This window comes from Benincasa hispida, chromosome 12, assembly GCF_027475165.1.
Source record: "Benincasa hispida cultivar pf3 chromosome 12, pf3_genome.v1.1, whole genome shotgun sequence".
Taxonomy (NCBI): Eukaryota; Viridiplantae; Streptophyta; class Magnoliopsida; order Cucurbitales; family Cucurbitaceae; genus Benincasa; species Benincasa hispida.
This window is the reverse complement of record NC_143489.1, coordinates 28,779,158-28,803,838: the sequence shown is the minus strand read 5'-3', so window position 1 is coordinate 28,803,838 and position 24,681 is coordinate 28,779,158. Positions and strand designations below refer to the sequence as shown.

General features: G+C 34.5%; 2 protein-coding genes across 4 annotated transcripts; one reads left to right on the top strand and one right to left on the bottom strand.

The window, feature by feature from the left end:
• The first annotated feature begins 19,641 nt into the window (after positions 1–19,641).
• Positions 19,642–22,724, top strand: LOC120067258 (Tetratricopeptide repeat (TPR)-like superfamily protein). Of its 3 annotated transcripts, none has more exons than XM_039018785.2 (2): positions 19,642–19,940; positions 20,754–22,724. In XM_039018785.2, the coding sequence occupies exon 2, from the start codon at positions 20,837–20,839 to the stop codon at positions 22,487–22,489; it is 1,653 nt and encodes a 550-aa protein (XP_038874713.1). In that variant the 5' UTR covers positions 19,642–19,940; positions 20,754–20,836; the 3' UTR covers positions 22,490–22,724. The 3 variants fall into 3 exon arrangements, with proteins under 3 accessions (XP_038874713.1, XP_038874716.1, XP_090164878.1); XM_039018788.2 differs by having other exon boundaries at positions 19,648–19,940; positions 20,860–22,724; XM_090308752.1 differs by having other exon boundaries at positions 19,727–19,940; positions 20,183–22,724.
• A 1,097-nt stretch (positions 22,725–23,821) lies between these two features.
• On the bottom strand, positions 23,822–24,559 carry LOC120067259 (putative fasciclin-like arabinogalactan protein 20). The gene has a single exon (XM_039018789.2). The coding sequence runs from the start codon at positions 24,557–24,559 to the stop codon at positions 23,822–23,824; it is 738 nt and encodes a 245-aa protein (XP_038874717.1).
• Between the last annotated feature and the right edge of the window lie 122 nt (positions 24,560–24,681).

Sequence of the window (24,681 nt, the reverse complement as noted above, 5' to 3'; positions counted from 1 at the left end):
CCTAATGACATTATTGTAATTATTGAGCAGTGATCAATTTGTAATTATCCCTATCTTCTCCAAAATTAGGGCATTTTCGTTTTGTCTTATTATCTGAAGAGAAAATTGAGAGAAGCAACCGACTTGGTCTTGAAGATAGATCTGTAGCCGTCTGAAAGAGAGAGCCGAAAGCCGTCTGAAGCAATCCGTTCGCCGCGGTCTGTGGGTGATGAGTTCTGACGTGGGCGAGCGTCCGCAGCAGTGGCGTGGGTGTCCGGCAAGATTGTTGGGTTTCGGCTTCGTGGAAGTGCAGCGGTCGGTCGAAGAGCCGCTCGGCTGAACGGTGGGAGCAGCAGCCGGTCAGATCCGATTTAGCGCGTGGGTGCGCTGGTCAGCTCCAGTTTAGCGCATGGGTGCGTCGTTCAGATCCGGTTTAGCGCATGGGTTTGCTTGCAGATCTAGTTTTGGTGGTCCGCCGGTCAGAGGCGAGTAGCACACTGTTTTGGGCTGTTTAGCAGCGGGTTGTTGTCAGTTTTCAGAGGCGATGTTGTGTACGGGTCTTTATCGGTATCAGTTGATATTGAAATTACAGATTGGTGATTTCATTGATTATCTGTAATTTATAAATTCCTTTATTGCTCATTAATAAATTAATTCAAGTTGGTTCTCAAAGTGGATGTAGACCAAACTAGTCGAACCACTATATATCTTGGCGTTCTTTACTGCTTTCGATTTATTTCTGCTGATTGTTTGCATTTGTTTGGCCATCTAAGTTAGGTTCAGAAACTCTCACAAGTGGTATCAGAGCTCCAGTTGATCCAAAGAGGTTGTGTGGTAGTGTGTGCTGATATATTCTTTGTTCAGGTTTTTTTGTTGGAATTAATTTGACGGATGGCTTCGATGTCTACATGGTTCGAAGTTATTAAATTTGATGGGAAAGGTGATTTCGAGTTATGGAGGAAAAAGATTAAGGCTATTCTGGTACAACAAAAAGTAGCCAAAATCTTAGACGAAGATAACCTTCCACCAATAATTACAGAAGCTGAAAAAAGGGATATGGATGAGATGGCCTATTCAACAATAATTCTGTATCTGTCAGATGGAGTGCTTAGGCTAGTAGATGAGGCCACTACTACAGCGGAGTTGTGGAAGAAATTGGAAAGTCTTTATTTGACTAAGTCCTTGCCAAATAAATTATATCTAAAGGAAAAATTCTTTGGATATAAGATGGACTCAAGTAAAGGCTTAGAAGAGAAACTAGATGAATTTCAGAAGATTATAGTTGATCTCAATAACATCGGTGAGAAGATGTCAGATGAAAATTAAGCAATTATTCTTCTGAATTCTTTGCCAGAATCATATCGAGAAGTTAAGGCAGCTATTAAATATGGACGGGATTCATTGTCCATGGATATAGTGTTGGATGCCTTGAGAACGAGAAATCTCGAGATTAAAAAGGAACGCAAGGATGGAGAGTTACTCATGGCCAAAGGTAGAAATGAGAAAAAGAACGGAAAAGGAAAAGAGTCGAGATCCAGGTCGAAATCAAAGGGGAAAAGCAAAAAGTGTTTCCTATGTCATAAAGAAGGACACTTTAGAAAGAATTTCCCTTTGAATAAGAACAAGGAAGCATTAAGTAGCAAGCATACAAGGGATTCTAGCGCAGCAAATATTTCTGATGGGTATGATTCAGCAGAGGTTTTGATGGTGTCCAGCAGGGACATTCAAAATGTTTGGATCATGGATACGGCGTGCACGTTTCACATGACTCCTAATCGGGATTTCTTGATTGACTTTCAGGAAAATGATGGGGGATCAGTTCTGCTTGGTGATAATGGTGCTTGTGATGTAAAAGGAATTGGGTCAGTTCGAATTGCAACACATGATGGTATGATTAGAATTCTTACAAATGTAAGGTATGTTCCAGAACTCAAACGAAATCTAATTTCTCTGGGTGAATTAGATAGAGCGGGTTATTCTTATAAATCTGACAATGGAGTTCTGAAGGTTATCAAGGGTTCTTTGGTTAAGCTGAAGGGGACCTTGAGGAATGGTCTTTATGTGTTGGAAAGTACTGCAGTTTCAGGTAGTGCTGCTATTGCATCTGGGAAAGAAACAGATAAATCTATGTTATGGCATAACAGATTGACTCATGTGAGTGAAAGAGGTCTGCAAGCTCTTTCACAACAAGGTTTGCTTCGAGGAGTTAAAGACATTGAACTCCCATTTTGTGAACATTGCATAATGGGAAAGTCTACCAGAGTGAAGTTTGGGAAATGGAAGCATTCTACTAAAGGAATTTTAGATTATATTCATTCAGATTTGTGGGGTTCTACAAAGGTACCTTCTATGGGAGGTTCGAGATACTTTATGTCAATCATTGATGATTTTTCAAGAAATGTGTGGATGTATCCACTAAAACAAAGGGATGAAATTTTTGGGAAATTTCTTGAATGGAAAAAGCAGGTTGAGAACCAGACAGGCAGGAAGGTAAAATATCTGAGGACAAACAATGGTTTAGAATTTGTGAATCACAAATTTGATAAATTTTTCAAATCTAAGGGAATTACGAGGCATTTCACTGTTACGTATACTCCACAGCAGAATGGTTTAGCTGAGAGGTTCAACAGAACAATTATGAAGTATACAAGATGTCTCTTGACAAATGCTTCATTACCCTTGAAATTTTGGGGGGAAGCTGCCCAAACAGTTTGTTATCTTACTAATAGGAGTCTGTCTTCTGCTTTAGGCCTAAAGACTCCTCAGGAGATATGGATAGAAAAAGCTCCAAGCTTGATTCATCTCAGAGTGTTTGGATGTTCAGCTTATGCTCATGTTAAGAAAGGGAAGTTGAACAAGAGGGCACTGAAATGTATGTTTATTAGCTATCCTCAGGGTGTTAAAGGATATAAACTTTGCTGCTTGGAAGAGGGCAGAAATAAATGCATTATCAGCAGAGATGTGACCTTTAATGAAACAGAGATGCCATTTCGTGTCAAAGAGCAGCAGAAATAGCAGACAGTTGTTCAAGTTGAGGCAGAGGTTAGAATTGATTCTAAAGCACAACCATCAGTTAGTTCAGGTGATTCCAGTGATCAGTCATCCAGTTCTGATGGTAGACAGCCTCAACTGCAAAGAACTTTGATTGATGAGGGAGCTTTTGGTGAAGAAAGCTCAAATGGCAGTGACCTATAAAACTATCAGCTTACACATGACAGGCCTCAGCAGGTAAGGCAAGCTCCTACGAGGTATGGTTATGTTGATTTAGTTGTTTATGCTCTTACTTGTGCAGCTGGCAGTATTGAAGCAGAGCCTCTTACTTTTAAAGAGGCTATTGTATCTGATTCGAAGGAACAATGGAAGGATGCTATGGAAGCAAAGTTGTTCTCGTTGCAGAAGAATCAAACATGGTCATTGGTTCCAAAGCCTCCTAATCAGAAACTCATTCAGTCAAAGTGGATTTATAAAATCAAGCCAGGTACAGGAGGTGAAAGCAAGCCTAGGTATAAGGCTAGACTGGTAGCTAAAGGCTACACTCAAGAGAAGGGAGTTAACTTTCATGAGATTTTCTCTCCGGTGGTGAGACATTCGTCCATTCGATTAATTTTATCTATTGCTGTTCACTTTGATATGTTTGTTGAACAGATGGACGTTACCACAGCTTTCCTTCATGGTGAATTGGAGGAAGTGATCTACATGACTCAACCTAAGGGCTATGAGGTGAAAGGAAAGGAAGACATGGTTTGTCGTCTTCACAAGTCCATTTATGGACTGAAGCAATCACCGAGACAATGGTATATCAAGTTTGACACCTTTATTCTGAAGCAGGGGTTTCATAGGAACTCTTATGATGCCTGCGTGTATTGGAAACTATCTCAGAAAGGTACATATACTTATCTACTTCTGTATGTAGATGATATGATTCTGGTGTCTAATGATTATTCTGAAATCTGTGATCTCAAGAAACGATTGAGTAGTGAATTTGAGATGAAAGATTTAGGTGAACTGAAAAGGATCCTAGGCATGGATGTGAAAAGAGATAGGGAGAAAGGTTTGTTAACCATTTCGCAGGAGAGTTATGTGCATAAACTGCTTGAGAAGTATAATATCTGGTTGTAAGGCAGTTTCGACACCCTTAGCATCTCATTTCAGGCTTTCTTCGTCTCAGTGTTCTGTTACTGAACAAGAAAGGTTAGAGATGACTAATATTCCCTATTGTAATGCTGTTGGAAGTATTATGTATTTGATGATTTGTACTCGGTCTGACTTGGGATATGCTATAAGTATGATAAGTAGGTTTATGTCAAATCCTGGGAAGGAGCATTGGAATGCAGTTAAATGAGTGCTTCGATATTTGAAAGGTAGTGCCAGTATATCATTGTGTTTTAGCAGGGATTGTGATAAATCAGCACTGTTGGAAGGCTTCACAGATGTAAATTATGCTGCAGACCTTGGCAAAAGAAGGTCTCTATCAGGTTACATTTTTCGTTTATTTGGTAATGTGGTCAGTTGGAAGATTGCTCTACAGTCAGTTGTTGTCTACTACTGAGTCAGAGTATATTTCAGTGGGTGAAGCTGTGAAAGAGGCAGTGTGGTTGAAAAGAATAGTTGGTGAGTTGTTGTCACAGTTCATTCCTATCGTCTGTATTCATCTTGCGAAGAATCCATCTCATCACGAACGGTCTAAGCATATCGATGTCAAGTTTCATTTTATCAGAGAAGTTGTGGCCCAGAAAGATGTTGAACTGGTCAAGGTTCATACTGTTAAAAATTTGTCAGATATGTTAACTAAGGTTCTTTCAACCTATAGGTTCAAATACCTATTAGATGGGCTGAATATTAAATTTGGATGATAGAAAGATTGGAGAATCAGCTTGGCACTTAAATATTCTTGTTATGAGGGAGATTTGTAAAAAATGACAAGTTTTTTAAGTGGTTTTTTTTATTGGGTTTTTTGGAAATTTAAAGGCCTAATGACATTATTGTAATTATTCAGCGTGGCAAACTTGTAATTATCTCTATCTTCTCCAAAATTAGGGCATTTTCGTTTTGTCTTATTAGCTGAAGAGAAATTTGAGAGAAGCACCCAACTTGGACTTGAAGACAGATCTGTAACCATCTGAAAGGGAGAGTCGAAAGTGTCTGAAGCAATTCGTCCGCCACTGTCTATGGGTGACGAGTTCTGACGTGGGCGAGCATCCGCGGCAGTGGCGTGGGTGTCCGACAAGATTGTTGGGTGTCAGCTTCGTGGAAGTGCAGCGACCAGTCGAAGAACCACTCGGCTGGACGGTGGGAGCAGCAGCCGGTCAGATCTGGTTTAGCGCGTGGGTGCGCTAGTCAGCTCCGGTTTAGCGCGTTGGTGCGCCATTCAGATCCGGTTTAGCGTGTGGGTTTGCTTGCAGATCTAGTTTTTGTGGTCCGCCAGTCAGAGGAAGGTAGCACACTATTTTGGGTTGTTTAGCAGCGAGTTGTTCTCAGTTTTCAGAGGCGACGTTGTGTGTGGGTCTCTCTCGGTATCAGTTGATATTGAAATTACAGATTGGTGATTTCGCTGATTATCTGTAATTTGTGAATTCTTTTATTACTCATTAATAAATTAATTCAAACTGGTTCTCAAAGTGGATGTAGACCAAACTGGTCGAACCACTATATATCTTGGCGTTCTTTACTGCTTTCGATTTATTTCTGCTGATTATTTGCATTTGTTTGGCCATCTAAGTTAGGTTCAGAAACTCTTACATGTCCCAAACAGGTTGAGCAAATTTCAGCATGATCCAACGGTTCAAACTCCAGAAATTGATAACTTTGTGCAAACTGTCGTTGAAAAACCGAACTTCTGATTTTCTACTTTTTTTTTTCACTATTTCACATAAAAGAAAAGTTAAGGCTTTCAAGATGGGCCAATTCAAGAAATCAGCCCCACTTGGCTCACAAAATACAAATTTAAAATAAAGTCTTGCTTGTATAACAAATGGACTGGACATCTACAACACGAAAACCACCTACATTTTTTTGTTGGAACCCTATCTCACAATTTTCGATAATTGTAGTACCCCAACTTTTCAACAATGTCGATTACCTCAAAAAATGACCAATGATCTAGATCAGTGTCAGTAAATCGACTTTCCTTACCACATATGTATTGAGGATATGGCTCATTATGATGAACCTCTACGACAAATGTGGCCATCTCTGCATATAAAATGGAATATTGTAATTGACAAAAGAATATTTCAAAACTATTGACAAAACATCAATGAATTTTTGTAATTTCTTTTTGTTCAATGCTAACTTTCTTTTATTTTCAATTTTTTCAGCTCAGTACATACTAGAGAAAAATAGTAAACAACATTTATATTGACATCTCATATTCCAGTAACACAACTTAACATTACATGAAACTGTAGGTATTGATTTGAAAACAAAGACTAAGTAGATAAACTGATGAAGTGATTTTTTCAAAATGCATCCTAACGACTAGTTATCCAACTTAGAAAGTGAAAAAAAGAAAAGGAAAAAAATCATTATCTTTTTTTCTTTTAAGATAAAAAAAACTCATACTAAACCCTAAATCTTTTTTTTTTTAAAAAAAACTTGGATTTGATTAAAAATCAAACCAAACCCTAGAAAACTTACTTCCAAAAATTTCAAGAACACAATAAAGGATTGAGAAAAATTCAAACTAACCTCGACAAATCCAGACGTTGATTGCAAACCGTACAACTTCTCTTTATATTTTTTAAAGAATATTGCATGATAAAGTAGAAGGAAGGAGATGTGCATACGAGAATGTGAAGAGAAGAAATCTGAATCGCCTTTTTTCTCTAACTAATGCACGCCCTTTTCCTTTTATGGATTACATTATACGTGGCCTTTATTTTTTACAGGTAGGATGACATGTGGCGCTTCACACTTCCGTCTACAAGTTAATAGATATTTTAATAGAAGGACCAAATTGATACCAATTAGAAAATTCAGGGACTAAATTATTACTTTTGAAAGTTTAGGGACCAAATCGTTACTTCTGTAAAAGTTCAGGGACTAATAGTGACTTTTAACCAAATAGAAGATAAGTTCACATTTGTAAAGCAAGCAAAGGGAGGAAAAAAATAAAGCTGGAGAGCTAGTGAAGAAAAGTGAGTGAATGTCTTGAGAGTGAGAGTAATCTCTATTAAGCGTTCATCCTTGTATATGCTAAATAAAAGTTTCTTTCTTTAAAAGAGATTGTCTCTTTTACTTTTCTACTAATCTCTTCAACATTTTAAGCAAAAGAATATATATATATTTTATAACCAGACAAATTATATTTTTAAATGCCTTAATCTTTATTTAATATAATTATGCATTGTAAAATTTAAATATTCAAAATTTGAATAAAATGAAAACTAGAGATGTCTATTTTTAGTGCAGAGAATGGAAGAGGAGTGGGGGAAAAGAATTCCCTATAAGCTAAATAAGAACAGAGATAAGGAATGTTCCTCGTCCCTCTCTCCGCCCTGTCCCCATTCCCCTCCCATTATTCTTTTTTAATTTATTATAATTAATAAGTTAATGTTATGTTTTAATATTATTATTATTATATTAACATTATATTTAAGTTTTAATTTTATTGGTTAAAGATAATGAATATGTTTAAAGTAGTGTAGAAAAATGAATATGTTTGAATTGAACATTAAATTTAGATTATATATATGAACAACTTGATAGATAATTACTTCCTTCTACTATAAAATTTGAGTAATTTCTCTTAGATTCGAATTATCTACGTGGAACTAATCATATAAAAAATTAGTGAAAATTTTAACTATTTAAGTACAAAATTTTTATATAATAATTTAAGTTAAATTGTTTTTTTCTAAAAAAAAAAAAAAAAATCGCAAAAATTCTTCATGGGGAACCCGATCCCCGCAAATTTTTCATGGAGAATCTCTGCGTCGATTCTCATGGACAATCTTGCAAGGATGGAGAATGAAATGGGGAATGGGGAAGTCATCATCGAGCCTTGCCCTGATAGACATCTCTAATGAAAACATAAAAACGTTGATTTCAGAATTTGAATAGTTTAGATCACAAAATTTGAAACTTTTAGAAATAAAATTTGAGTCTATTAAATATATGTTTACTCAGTAAGTTTAAAAACATAAAATAACATCCAACCAAACATAAGTTTTCCATTTAAATTTGGAGCATTTGTCCATTTTAAAGGGGAAAAAAAAAGAACTGGAAAAATACAAATAAACCTATCACCATTTCTTTTATCTTCCCATTCGGAAATTTGTAAGCGTGACCCAAAAATTGAGCAAAAATGTCAAATGACCCAATTTTTGAAAAAAACGTCTAATGACTCTTTGTTGACATAAAAAATTTGGATGAAGTTACCAAAATATACTCGTGCCTACGGAAAAAAGCATCTTGCTCTCTCTCTCTTCTTTTTCTCACTCACAAATCACTATTCCCTCTATGTCTCTAGCTCTCTCTCAGTTTTGGTCACTCTTCTCTCTCTCGGTCTCTCTCTTCCTTTCCTCACTCACAAAATCACTCTTCTTTCATGTTCTTGCGCATCAGAGTTGGTTGCATCAGAGTTGCTTGCGTGGACTCGTCGTACCAAAGAAGAAAAAGAAGACGTACAAAGAAGAAAAAGCCGGAGAAGAAGAAGACGACGCGCAGAGAAAGAAAAAAGAAAGTGAGAAAAATGAGGTAGTGTGGAGAAAAAGAGGAAAAAGAAAAAATATATTAAGAGAGGAAGGACAATACTGCAACTCATGTGCTTATGACATCAACAAAGGGGCATTTGACATTATTTTTTAAAAAAAACATTGGATCATTTGCAAAGGCCTTTAAAATGGAAGGTTTATTGAAATATTGTAGTTTGGAGAAATATTTAGTGAATTATGGTAGTTTTAAAAGTATTTAGGGATTTATTGTAGTTTGGCAGCTTTTTTAGAAGTTCAAGGACGGAGTGAGAAACTAAGTCAAGTTTTCAAAAGTCGACTTGTATAAGCGGCAAAATATAAAGTTAAGTCTAGTAGGTCGAGTTTTCAACATTCGACATACTACGTGGTTTGCCTGACCTATGTCTTGTCCCATCCGTTAGACCACTGTTGACTGTCGACAACTTCATTCGCTTCCGCTTTTATTCCTTCCCAACGCTCACCTGCACGCATTAATCTGTGGGTCGAGTTTTCAACACTTGACCTACGCCTTTTTAATCCCACCAATAAGCTTTGCCTCTGCCTCTGCCTCTTTGTGCAATTGCCCTCTGTCCGTCTCTTCTTCTCTTTCGAAAACTTCTAAAAAAACACCCTCCCTTTTTGGCTCTTCGTCTCTCAAATCATCTGTTTCCTTCTTCTTCTTCCAAAAATTGTTACTAAATCCTCTTCTTTCCCACATTCATTCATCAAATTGTGAAGTTTTTACATTTACTTTACTAAATTTTAAGTTTTTTTTAATAATTATAAATTTTGTTCTTATTCTCATACTATTATTTTTTTTTATTGTTTTTGTTGTTGTTTGGGAAACAAAAAATCAAAAAGAGATAACGTTCACTCAACAAAATTCTTAGTTTTTTTAAACTAAAAATAAGTTATAGATCCATATTCTCATGATATTCTATTTTTTCGTAGTTTTTGTTACCATATAATACATAACAAAGAAAAGAGATTGTTGTCACTTTGAGGAATGAAAAGTAAAACCGCTATTGAATTTGTGAGTTTACTTTTTATTTATTACTAGTTTTTTATATTTATATTATTCTAAATATACCATTTTAATTCCTTATATATTGATATTAGTAGATCTATCATGTTAATTTTTTTATTAGTCGTTGAACTCAAAAATAATTACATATTGGCATTAATAGTTTTTTCTCTATATATTTAATAATCTTATTTATATTATGTTAGGCATACCATGTTAATGTTTTTTTTTTTTTTTTTGTATTTTAAATAATATTAGATTTTGTTAGTATTAGTGTTATTTCTTTTAGTATTAGTGCATTTTAAAAAATTTAGTAGTTGCTTTTTGTTATTTAATACAAAATTATTAATTTTAGTGAATTTTTATTTTATATATTTCTTATAATATTTGATTGTTTTAGTATACAAGTTTGATGTTCAAATTTTTTTTATTAGTTTTTAATATTTTTAATATTTTGTTTATATTTATGTTTGTTTTTATTTGTATTTAAGTTTCATAATTAGTAAAATAATTAATAATGTATTGTTTGTTTTTTTTTATAATATTATGGTTTTTTTAGTATTGTTTTTATTTAAAAAAGTTCAGTAGTTTTTTTTTTTTTTTGTTATTTAATACAAAATTTTTAATTTTAGAAGGTGTTTGATAAATGGGTATGAGTTATTGGGTTGGGTGGGTATTTATTACCCAAGTTTGTTAAGCCCATAAAGAAAACCTATGGATTACCCACCCAAAACTCCACTTTTTTATCTCTCAAAACTAATCCTAAAAATCAATATATTTTCATTTCTTTCTCTCTTCCCTCTTCTTTGTCGTTTGGATCCAGATTTTTTTTTTCGTCAAACCTATGGTTATTAAAACCCATTTTTTATCCACTCAAAATTCTCCTTTTTTATCCCTCAAAACTAACCCTAAAAATCAATATATTTTCATTTCTTTCTCTTTTCCCTCATCTTTGCCGTTTGGATCCAGATCTAATTTTTTTTTTTTTCATCAAATCTTTGGATTCTATTTTCATTTCTTTCTCTTTTCCCTCATCTTTGCCATTTGGATCCCCAAATATACTATCCATATTATATAAAAATAAACTATATGATATGTGAAATAATAAATTTAAGTTAACAAGATTCAATATATATACATACAATATACCAATTAGTAATTGGGATAATTACCTTCAATATATATACATACAATATATAATATACCAATTAATTGAGCAGCAATATGAAATATATTTTGTTGGTATGTTTTATCGATTAAAGAGAATTAGAATTATTACAGTTTTTGAAAAGAATATATGAAAAATAATATATTATGTTCTACAAATTGAGAAAAAAAAATTGAGATTGTTTAGTTTATGTCATAAATGATTTGAGAAAATACGTGTATATTTGAAAATTAATCAACAATAGCAAAACATAAAACTAAAAAATAAAAGAATAAAATAAAAAAAAAACAAACAGAAAAAAATAGAACTAATCTCATTCACAAAAACTACATCAGATCCTCCCACTCAACTCAACTCTGCACAACAAACACAGACAATAATTACCAACTCAACTCAACTCTGCAAACAAACACAGACAATTTAACTCCCCAGATAATTTAACTCTCCAGATAATAATTACCAACTCAACTCAACTCAACTCTCTACTTTTATCACATACCAAACACACCCTTAGTGATTTTTTTAATATATATTTCTCGTATTATTTGATTTTTTTAGTATTTAAGTATGATGTTCAAAGTTTCTTTTATTAGTTTATTATTTTAATATTTTGTTAATATTATTGTTTTTTTTGTTTGTATTTAAGTTTGATAATTAGTAAAATAATTAGTAATGTATTGTTTGTTTTTTTTATAATATTCTATCTTTGTGAGTATTTAGTGCATTTTAAAAAGTTTAATTGTTTTTTTTTTTTGTTATTTAATACAAAACTATTAATTTGAGTGAGTTTTTATTATAAATATTTCTTATAATATTAGATCATTTTGGTATTTAAGTTTGATGCACTACAAGAAATATCACATACAATAGCATTGAAAAAACGCTATCATAGACTTTCTATAGCATTTTCGAAATACTGTCATAGTCCATGTTATTGAAAGTCTCGACTTTCCATAACATTTTTTTAACGCTATAAAAAACACTATAAAAATTCAATTTTTGATAGCATAAATTTAATACTACATAAACTTTTCATAGCGTTAGTTAAAAACGTTATAAAAAGTCTTTTATAGCAATAAAAAATGTTATCAAAGATCTTTTATAACGTTTTTAATAGCGGTGAAAAACACTATAAAAGATTTTCTATAGCGTTTTATGCATGCTATCGTAGCCCATGTTATTGAAGTCTCTAAATTTTTATAGCGTTTTATCAATGCTATAAAAAAAGTTGTAAAAATTTCAATTTTGATTGCATATTCTTAATGTTATGAAAGTATTGTATAGCATTAAAAAATGCTATGATTTATTTTTAATAGCATTTCTTACCATAGTAAAAGATGTTATGATTAACTTTTAATAGCATCTTTTATAATAATAAAAATGTAATGATTTGATTTTTAATAGCATTTTTTAAATTAGCAAAAAATGCTAGTAAAATATGTACCATTTTTAATCTCGTTGTGATAGCCAATTTTAATCAAATCATACCATTTATATAGAACTTATGAATAACGAGTTGTTACAAATGTAATTGTTAAATCAATTTCAATGATATAAAGATTTAATGTAATCAAATGCATTTATAACAAAATAAATTTTAAGAGCCTAAACTTATAAATCCCTCGTAATGTGATGTATGAATCACTAAAACACTTCACATATATAAAGGCAATAACCATATTTTTTTAATGGAGTCACTATGTTCTTTAAATTATATTACAGTAAATAAAATTAGAAGAAAAATAAATGTTGTCTAGCCTGCCGTCTTCTCTTTTTTAATACAATGCAACATTTAATCTTCATATTCCAACTATCTGATCAATCTTTTATCCTTGAGTTTGCTTCAAAAGAAACATATATTTATCATAAAATTCACCTTAAACTCATTCATCAAATGTGGTAGATTTTTTCTGTAATAGAGTACAATTGAACATATTGCAAATTTGAAAAAATGCAAAATAAAAAAATGTAGAACAACACAAATAATTTGGATCCATCTAGCAATAACAGAGAAATTTGCATCCATTTTGCCACATAACATTTTTCTAAGTTGCAACAAAAACAAGCTTTAAATTGATTGATAAAAAGAAACAAAAAATGTTATAAGGTTACAAACAAAGAAAAAAGTAAAACCCAAAATATCCTAATAATCTTAAATTTAAAGACGTCCCAATTAATACAAAACATAAAAAGAATGATAGAATTTTATCAACATGGAATTCAGAGTCTGAAAACTATACAATAACACATCAAGAACCTTAATCAATGAGTTGAAAGCTAATATATCAAGCAATAGTCCTATCACATCAATCCCAAATAAGTACACAAATTTTATATTTTTTTAAGAACACATCAATCTCAAAGCACTCACAAGCAAGTCCTATAAAACTAGAACAAGATGTGAAATTAAGACATACAAAAATCTCTTGTAATCCAAAAAATGCATAATTCATGCCCAACTTAATTTTCAATCTACAACTTAGCTTGTTGTGCAAAAAATCAAAATGCATAATTATTGTAAATAAAAAAACCTTTGACATATAGCATGCATCTTAAAGGCCAGATAAACATTCATAAACAAACATATCATTTAGGTTTATTAATGGGTTCTGGGTGATTAGTCTTTTCAGTGATGTAAGTTTAGATAAAATAGTTACATATTAGTTAGCATCATAAGTTGACTATGAAAACCAGGTAAAAATTTTCTAAAAAGTGATTAAGTATAACTTTGACTCTCAAAACTATCCAAAAAAAGTGTCTACGTGTAATTTTAACTCTCGACACCACCTAAAAGTCAAAAAAAATAAAATAAATAAAAATAAAAATAAAGGTGTTTACGGGTTTTTTTTATTATGAAAACCATGTAAAAAGCCAAAACAATAATCAAATACAGGTCACTCCATAGTCAATCTAATAAAGATTTTGGACTTACCTCCTCATATACAAACTTCATTCTTAGCAAAAGATTAAGGGTTAATCCATCTTATAGAAGTAAATATCCTGTAACACACACATAAGAAAACAAAGTCAAAATAAATGATATAATATATTGTAACGACCGATCCAAAGTTTTAAGGAGAAAGTAATTAACTTCATTAGAGTCCACAACATCTTTCTCTTCTTTCTTAGCCTCGGTTGCAACGGAAGGCAACAACATCGACGGTAGAGGCAAATACACTCATAGCAGTAACAATCCACCGATAGGTAAGGATGCCACCTTCGTCCTTAACTTGAGAAAGAAGCAGCCCAATCTTTTCATCTTCAGCTTTAGCTCCAACTTGGCACATGTTAGCATTTAGCTATCAGTTATATTTCAAAAAGCATGGAGCTGATAGACATTAATTTGGAGTTTATGAGTCTATACATGATAATTGTTGGATCATTCACTCAAAGGACACCATAGAACAATTATTTATAGATGAGAGCATGTTTAAGTATAGCTACATAAAAAAACAAAAAATATGTAGCAAGCATCAAGTTACAAACAGCAAGCATATTTCTACTTCAATTTTAAGATAGTTCAAGATAGAGCAAAGTTATGTTATACTAAAAGAACACTATAGAAAAATTATATATAGATGAGAGCATGGAAAGTCATAAAAGAATCCCAGAATAGAACCAAAAAACAATACCCAAATAGAAAATCCCTAGTAGAAACTTAAGCAGTTGAAGAAAAAAGTAAACTGTCATGTTTAAAGAATTTTTACAGTATAGAGAGTTGCAACATAAACAAACAAACACTATCTCCCAAAGTGAACAAGGGTTTATGGCTTGGTGCAGAAAAGCTTAGAGTTGGAGTTCACAAAAGCTTCTGATTATGTCATGCATCGATGTCATACAACTCTATCGTCATTTTAATTGTCATTTAAATGATAGATTACAAATGTACATAATCAGAAGAACTAGTGTCTCTATTTGAAACTATGAGTACAAATAGTCATGTGGAAAGGGTAAATATATGGGCAGACAAGCCATATAGACAAGCCATAAGATCCCCTTGGTAGTTTGGATACAAGTTGAGAATCAGTTTTTAAGTCAGTTTGAAATGTTTAAATTGACAAGAGGAAGTTCGATTATATATGATATAATTGAATTGGTTAATTATATATGGTATGATTGACTAAATGTATGAGATACATGAGGAAATTGGATATAAATACGATTTATATCAAGTAGAGGAGAAAACGCTATAGTTGATATATGATATCAAACTATAGGATATGAATATAATGTGATTATATTTATTAATTTATTAATTGGACAATTATGAGATAATTGCCCGACGTTTTCTCCGCAACCATAAGATATTGGGAAGGTTAATTCGGTTTTCGTAACTGAATAATAAAATGAAATTTTTTTTCATTTTGCAAGAGACGCATAATTGCTCACGGTGTGATTAGCATTCTATTGCTTAGTGATTGCAGCGCCTATATGATAGCGCCAGTTTACTAAAGGACTGCACAACCGCACCCCGCTTTCCTAAACGATCGCTTACCATTTATTAAATGATCGCTTAGTGCCTGAGCTTAACTAAACCATTGTATAAATGATCGCCTAGCTTTTTCTACACGATCATGTACCTCGCCTAAACGATCAAGTACCCGACTATACGGTAGTCTTTCACTTCTTCTACTTGCTTGATCTTTAGTACACGATTGCCTTTCCTCCTCACCTCTACCAAATCCGAACAAAGCCCACCCTTTGGATTCTCACTCCAAGAATATTGAGGGCTCCGAGTGGTGGTGTCGTCTCCTTTTCTGGTGTTCGTTTGAAGCCGTTCGTGGTAAACGACTGGACGTGCTGAACGATTGCTTGCTGATCTAGCGAGAGCGAGAGGAATTTGTTCGTGGAGAGAGAAAGATTTCAAGTGAAGAAAGTCTTCAACTGGTATGTTCTCTCGGTCTCTTGTTATTTATCCTTTAAGCGTGCCGGTAATTTAGTATTGTTAATGCATTTCTATATGTGTGAATGTATTTGTGGAAATTCTGTCACAATGAATTGGAAAGATTCGCTTCCGCTCATAGGTATTCTTGGATAAGAGTTCCTTCAAATCATGCCTTAAGTAATAACCTAAATGGTATGTAGTATAAAGATAAAGGAGGGATATCTTATCCTGGTAATACTACAGAGACGACCCGCTTTATAGATAGTTGCAAGTGTTGTAACGTGCTACAAATGGTTTGATCCTGACCATTCATGTGGAGACATGCGAGCGGGGGTGTCTTATACAAAGAGTTTGTATAAGACCGGATCACGAGATGATTAGTCTCTTCATATAACGTCGTTGATAATTGAGACTTACATCTCATTAACACGACCATAGGTGACACGACCTTAATCCTGAGTGTTTTGGGAACTCCTGCCTATGAGGGCGGTCCTTTGATTAGTATGGGTGAGAGTGGTCAGATTGCCAACTCAACAAGTCTACCTTTTTAGGGATTTTTCTGATTGGGGAGCTAGGAACTCAGTTACACAAGATGGAATTCACTCCTGCCCTAAAGCAGGGGTAAGTAGATAAATTACTCCCTTAAGGGCTGATTCTGGGTCTTGAACATAGTGGCTACATCATCTCTTTAGAAGAGAGGACTCAGTCATAGTAGAACTATGACTTATTGTTCATTGGAGGAGTCAGTGGTACTTAAGGATTTAGATATAGCTATGGGGGCAAAACGGTAAATTGACCTATGTGTACTTACGAGCGATTTGTGAAGGGTTATCGCACTATTGATTGGTTATATGGACACAAAAATATATCGATAATGAGAAGAGTGTAGCTGTCGATCTTTAATGGAGTGTCTGGCAGTTAACAGATGGTGCATCTCGTGACTAAAGGGTTAAGTCAGCTATTCACGTACCATTGGAGCTTCAAGCTACAGGTTCATAAGGTCCCCTTGGTAGCTCAATGGGTTCAAATTGAGAACTATATTTTGGGGTTGATTTGAAGTGTTTAAATTAACAAGAGAAAATTCAATTATGTGATATAATTGGTGTGATGTATGAGATACATTATTTGGAGGAATTAATGTAAATATGATTTACATTAAGTACCATAAAATAGAAAAAGAACTATGATTTATATGTTTCATGAGATGAAATATTAAAACTATAGGTTATAAATATAATATGATAAGTTGGTTATCATATTTATTTATAATATATTAATTATATGATAATTAATTCTTTTTCTCTAATAACCGATTGAGTGGGAGGTTATAGAAAGTTTTATGGTAACCGTGAGATAAAAAGAAAAATTGTTTTCCTAAATTTAGAAGTTGCTTCATTCGCAAAGTACTCACGGAGACAAGCTATCAAGTGAAAAAGTTTCACTAAACGATAGTGTTAATAGAGACTAAACGATCGTGTAAAGTTAACTATACGATAGTCACTCAGCTGATCGTAGCTACACGATCGAGTAGTAAAGTCTATGTGATAGGCTTCAGTTTACTAAACGATCGAGCACAACGTCTATGCAACAGACTAGCTTTTTATCTCCCACTTGCTCGATCGTTTACTCAATCGTAGACCTCCTGTCGTCCTCAAGTTAAGATCATAAAGAGCCCATAACTCCTGGATTCTCACAGCGAGAATACCAAGGTAACACTTGTGGTAGTGTCTTTACTCAGTTCGTGAATCGAGTGGGACTCGAATGGGTTCGATGAGCTATTGGTTGTTCATTGTGTTCATGTTCATTAGCTGCATCGGTCGTTGCGTTCGAGTGCATTGCTATGGACTCATTGGATTGTTTGAGGGATTCTTGAAGAATGGTTCTTCAAAGGTATGCATACTCTATCCCTTGATTCTCTATGGTAGCATATTGTAATTTCTAGTTATGCAAGACCTGTTAGTTTCCGTTTAAGACTGTATTTGTTTGTGTACAATCTGAATGAAATTTGGAACAATCCCTTACACTACTCATGAAAATCCTCGTGTTTGATTTCCTTCAGTCACCTATGATCATCCTAGTGAAATGTAAGTCTCAGTTATCAACGACATTATATAAAAAAACTAATCATCTCGTGGTCCGGTCTTATACAAACTCTTTGTATAGGATACCCCCGCTCGCATGTCCCACATGAATGGTCAGGATCAAACCGTTTGTAGCACTTTATAACACTTGTAACATCTACAAAGTGGATCATATCCATAGTATCACAAGGATAAAGCATCCCTCCTTTATCCTTATACTACAGACCATTTAGGTTATTACTTAAGGAATGATCCACTTGTATATTTCTACATACATGCTTAAGTTACATAAAATAACCTCGGATCTTAGTTTATTGGATTGAGTAAATGCTTATAAAATAACACTTAGTTTAATAACAATATATTCACAAAATGTTTACAAACTACGAGATTTTCAGAAGAATTAGGACACCAATCCCAACATAGAGATCATGAGCTCCAACGATTTGTAATTAATTGGTTAAACTCTTTAAATCGAATTAATCACTATTTTTTAACTATCAAGACATTCCTCTATAGCTTGATAGTTGCACTCTCCTTACTGTAGATATATTTCTGTCTATTTTAACTATAATCGGTTAGTCAATCCTTCACAGGTCATTCATATTTCATAGTTGGGTCAAAGATTACCGTTTTACCCCTATAAATACATCTTTCTCCTTAAGCTCCCACTGATCCTCCTTTGAACAATTGATTTATAGTCCAACTTATAAATCATAACCTTCTCTTCCATGAGAGAACGGGGCCCCGTTGTTCAAGACAAGACATCAGTGCTTAAGAGAACAATCCATCCCCTAACCTTAAATCGGGTAGGAGTGAATTCCATATTGCAAAATTATGTCCCCAGCTATTTATCCAATCTTATCCCCAAAATGTGAAGCTTATTGAGCAGTGTTGTTGGACTACTCTCACCTATGCAAATCAAAGGATAATTCTGAATAAATAGGAGTTCATAATTAGCTCAATATTAAGATCGAGTTACCCTAGGTCATTAAGTTTGAAATAGACAGTTTTAACAGTAAATGATTGTTATAAAGAAAAGTGACTATTTAGAGGTCCGATCTTATGCAAACTCATTACACAGGATGTCCCCACTCATTTTCTCCACATAAATGATTTTTGGATCACATCATTTATATCAGTATACAAAATGGCCGCATCCAATAGTGTCACCAGGATGAGATACTCAATCTCATCTGTATACTTATTGACCATTTTGGCTATATACTAGAACTTGATCAATCCTCTCTTATGTCGCCATATAAAGTTAAAGTATTTATGTTATAGCCATGGATTTGCTTTATTGGATTTTCATAAAAGGATGCAATATCAATAGTAATTTATTGAATAAAATACTCAACAACATTTTTATTGATAAATAGAATATGTAACAACATTTACGAGTAGCGAGTTTAGGACATTCCCAACAACACGACCGTGGAAAGCATAATGAATATTTATACTATGAAGTACTTGCAAAGATACTAGAGCAACATCAAGAGGAATCAAAACAACCTCAAGTTCAAAGTTGACGACGACAACCAGCTCAAAATCAATGACGTCCCCCTTGTAGGACAAATTTATTTTTTATTATTATTTTCAAATGAATGAGATACATTAAATTGTTGTATTAGTATGAACATTTTAATTTACATTTTATTATTTTCTAATTATTGAAGAAAAAATGATCGAGATTTTATTCTTCTCTATGACGTCTCTTAGAGTTGAGAGTAGATTTTATTTATTATTAAGAAATACAATAACATTCTTTTTGTTATTATTAAGAAATATAATTGGATAGAGTACATTAAATAAGGTAAAGAAATGACAGAGTTGGAAAGAAAAAGGAAGAATTTGGCTAATTAGTTTTTAAAAGTACAATATTAATCCAATTTTCCCCTTCCCCTTTCTCTCTTTGTCGTGATAAGAGGTCGGCCGCTGCTCCTTCCCTTTTCGTTTCAGTTCCGGCGCGGCTACCTATCAGGGAGACGCACGACGCCTTTCCCTTCCGGCTACGAGCACCTCCGATTTTGCGACCCACTAGAACCTGGCGATTTAAAGCCTGCGATTCCTTTTCTCTACACGTTCCAGCAGTGTTCCAGCAACGTTTCTCCCTCTTCGGCGGGTTTTGGTAAGTACCCATTCTATTTCGACCAAATATCTGAGTTACTTACTTTTTAACTGCTTTAGCATTAAGCGTATTCGCACACGTTTCAGTTAGGATTGAAGTCTATTCAGTGGTAGAATACCCTAAATTTCCTTTGAGTATTCTCTATTTCTAGTTTAGACTAGATTTGAGGTGTTCGGACTCAAGTTGAAGGTTACTCTTTTAGCATTTTTGAGACTCTGAGTAAGGTTTTGAACCAATTTCAGGTAAGTGGAATTCTACTTGAAGAGTCTAATGCTCATGAATTATATGTGGTTTGGACGTGCAAGAATATTGTAATGTTGAGTTAATATTTGTAAGTCAATGTTTATGAGTATGTCCTGTAGCTATGCATATGATTTATGATGAAAGCGCCTTGTTATTTTATATGATTTTGACATAGAGTATGATTTAGAAAAGCATGTCATAGGTCGTCTTATGTATTCTAGCGAGATTGTGTGAGACAGAGTTGAGTACCTTGTCTATTTATAAAGTTTTCCTTGAATAAAAATGATTGATGCATGATATTTCACTATTTTCTTGAGAGAGATTAAAAGTCATTCATTTGTTTGTGTGATTAATGATGTTAATCTTCTAGCCAAAGATTAATTGTATGCTCGGTTTAACTTAAATTTTAGCTTTGATAGAATGAAATCTAGACTGCATGACTATTTGTTTATTCTTACACAAAAATTCTTTTAAAAGTGTTGAAAGAAGTGAAATCTGAATTGATAAAGACTTTGGTTTATCAAGAGCTATTCCAATACTTTTGAATTTTTTCTTACTATATGGTTAGAGACGATGCAGAAAGATGGGTAGAAGAAAGATGCAAGCAATCATCTTAAACCAAGTGATTTTAATTCATTTTCTTTGATTCTCCAATGGGTTTTCTTCAATTCCTCAGTTCCCTCCAAAGATTATCTCGAAGAACAAGCTCTTTCCACTCACTTCCATGTTCTTCTTCACACTCTGCTTCAGCTAGATCAGTTTCTTGTTCAAAAAAAATCACTAGAAATCAAACATCAATCTGCATTTCATCTTGTTGCAATGAGCATTCAACTAGGCTTATTCCGAATCACAATTACGCCTCTCACCATTCCACCAATCATGGTACTAAGCATAGCAAGCAGGATTTGGAGGCCGACCAAAATTCTATCATGGAAAGTGCTGAAATTGTCCAGGATGCTGAAAAGTTATGTAAGTTAATATCAAAAAACCCTAATTCTTGCATTGAATCATTGCTTGATGGTGCTCCAATGGAGGTGTCGCCGGCTCTGGTTGTGGAGGGGCTGAAGAAGCTGAGCAATGCGGGGTTGCTTGCGCTTTCGTTCTTCAGGTGGGCAGAGAAGCAGAAAGGCTTCAAACACACTACGGAGAGCTACAACTGGTTAATCGAATCCTTAGGTAAGATCAAACAGTTTAATGTGATATGGAATTTGGTGAGTGATATGAAACGCAAAGGAATTTTAAGTAGAGAAACGTTTGCTTTAATTTCTCGAAGATATGCTCGAGCTAGAAAAGTTAAGGAAGCAATCGATTCATTTGTAAAGATGGAAAAGTTTGGATTCCAACTGGGAGTATCAGATTTCAATAGACTGATTGACACTTTAAGCAAATCCAGAAACGTTGCGAAAGCACAGGAGGTGTTTGATGAAATGAAGCTCAGAAAATTGAAGCCTGATATCAAGTCATACACAATTCTTTTAGAAGGATGGGGTCAGGATCAAAACTTGTTGAGGTTTAATGAGGTTTATAGGGAGATGAGAGACGAAGGAATAGAGCCCGATGTTGTTACTTTTGGTATAGTTATTCATGCACATTGCAAGGCAAAGAAGTATGATGAAGCAATTCGGTTGTTTCATGAAATGAAAGCTAAGGATGTCAAGCCATCACCTCATGTGTTCTGTACTTTAATCAGTGGTCTGGGCTCTGAGAAGAGATTGAGTGAGGCTTTGGAGTTTTTCGAACAGTCGAAGTTTAGCGGCTTTGCTCCGGAGGCACCGACTTATAATGCTGTTGTGGGGGCTTATTGTTGGTCAATGAAGATGGCTGATGCATATAGGATGGTAGATGAAATGAGGAAATTTGGTGTTGGTCCGAATTCGAGGACTTACGACATCATATTACATCACTTGATAAAGGGTAGGAGATTAAAGGAAGCTTATTCTGTTTTCCAAAGAATGAGTAGCGAGCCTGAGTGTGAACCAACTGTGAGTACATACGAAATTATGGTGAGAATGTTTTGCAATGAAGGACGAGTGGATATGGCAATTCGGATTTGGGATGAAATGAAGGCTAGAGGAGTTCTTCCAGGAATGCACATGTTCTCAACGTTGATTAATAGCTTATGCCATGAGAACAAGTTAGAGGATGCTTGCAAATACTTTCAAGAGATGTTGGATGTCGGTGTTCGGCCACCAGCCACTATGTTTAGCAATTTGAAACAGGCTCTTCTTGATGAGGGCAGAAAGGATACTGCTTCAGTTCTGGCAGAGAAGATTGAAAAACTGCGAAAGGCGCCGAAGCTTGGATGAGTTGAGGATTTCATTTGATAGTTCCTTGAAATTCTGGTTTGGAAGAGATGGTTTTCTTGATTCGTTTTGTTCTGAACATTCATGTTACATGGGATGAAATAATGGGATGATTTTGACATAAAAACATTAGTATGTCTGTCGACTTGATTATAGGCAAGAAACTGAAAAAGAAATTGACACTTCTTGTAACTCTGTAATTGCTTTGTGTTATTGATTAATGATCTTGCATATGAATCTCCTTTCTGTTCTGAATCTAGATTAGATTTTTTTTTCCTTTGTGTTGCTTTAATGGTTTCAAATTCTTCATTATATTTCAATGATTTTTTCTAAGCTTAACTTCTAATTAGTGTAGAAATTCATACCAAAACATATTAAACTTCTTTCTAATTGAAAACAAGGTGATTACAAGTAGGTGGATAAAATAATCCATGTTTTTAGACAATTAAACTTGTAATCCACCTTTATGAAAAGTTATACTTATACCCTTGACCATGAGATTAAATTTTCACATCTACGTGTTAAACTTAAATAATAATAATAAATAAATAAATTACAACCTTTTATTAACTCGTGATTATCTTCCTGTTACAACTATCATCTTCTCTACCTATATCTTTGATAAGAGATTTAAAGGGTGTTTTTCAATTTTTTTTTTTTTTAGATTGTGTACTTATGAAGTTAAATATATATTTGTTATCATGGCTATCTTATATCTCACAGAAACGAAAGCCCAAAACATAATCTCCACAAAAAGAGAGAAAAGGAAAAACAAGAAGAAAGATTGGGTTAACAAGTCATTCTCAATCCTATTGCGATTTGCACATTTTAAAAAAGAAAGAACAAGATTTTCACTTCTACACTTGGAATTAACACCTTCCTAACATCTTTTACACCTTGATTCTAAGTGCACAGAAATTTTCACAATTTTGCACAGAAATTGATCCAGAATCATATTCACAGAATGAGAATCAAATGCTTAAGAAATCATAATATGAAAAAAAAAAAAAAAAAAAAAAAAAAAAAAAATGACCTGAAAACAGAGAAATTGTAATGTGCTACAGCTTTATCTCTGTCATTCTCTTCAAACCCAGATTCTGGAAATCCCCCACTTTCAACTGATGAAGATTCTTCCACTTCTCTTTCCGTTTCCTTTTGTATCTCAAAAATTCCCCCAATTCCATGAACGACAATCCCTTCACTGTAGAACATATCAGGAAAGGTAACCGACATGTCGTTCAGTGTCAAAACCCCACTACTCCGGTTCACATTGATGCTAAATCCTTGAAGATACGTCTTTATTTCCGTTCCGCCGGGGAAATTCGCCAGATCCGATCACCACAACTTGCAGGGAACCACATGCCGGCGAAAGATTGATATCCAATCGGAGAAACTACCGATGTGATTCATCAAAGAATCATCCGCCGGAGCGAAGATCGTCAGCGCGGGTTGTTTATGGAACCCTAGAACTTGCAAATCGAGAAAAGATGCCATTACCGACCAGCCTCTGTTTCTCAGCGCTGCTGCCAGAGCCCCAACAGGATCGCTCTGAATCGAAGAATCACGACATTCAAGATCGGGCTGGATGATTCTCTTGCTACTCGTGTTAGAACTCTCGAAGAACGGATTGAAGAATTTCTCGATTGCAAAGATTATGAGAGATCCGTCGTCGTAGATCGGCGGCCTGTTGACGGTGACGTTGTTGAGTGAAACCCGAGTGTCGTCGTTGGTGACGGTGAGGAATCGGCCTGGGAGCATGGTGGAGATCTTGGCGCCGGAGGGGAGAGAGCAGAGGCTTTCGAAAGAGAAGGCGTGAGGGAGAAGGTGGTACTGGAGAAGAGAGAGTGGTGGCTGGCGGGAGCGGGAGAATGCGGAGTCGGCAGGGGCGAAGATGGTGAGGGAGGAGGAATGGTGGAGGAGGGAACGGGAAGCGAGCTCGAGAGTGAGAGCCATGGAGGAGAAGCCGGAATCATTGAGAATATCGGAAGCATCGAGGATGGCCTCGGGAGAAAGGGAAGAGAGGAGAGGGAGGAGAGAGACGAGGATGAGAGAGAGATGGAGACAGAACGCCATGGGAGGGGAGCTTTGTCCTCTGCAATCAGTATGATGGATTGAGAAACAGAGGAAGAAGATGGAATTTGGCGGGAAATATTGGCTTGTTGATAATGGGGTCCATTGAACGGTTACCCCAACTG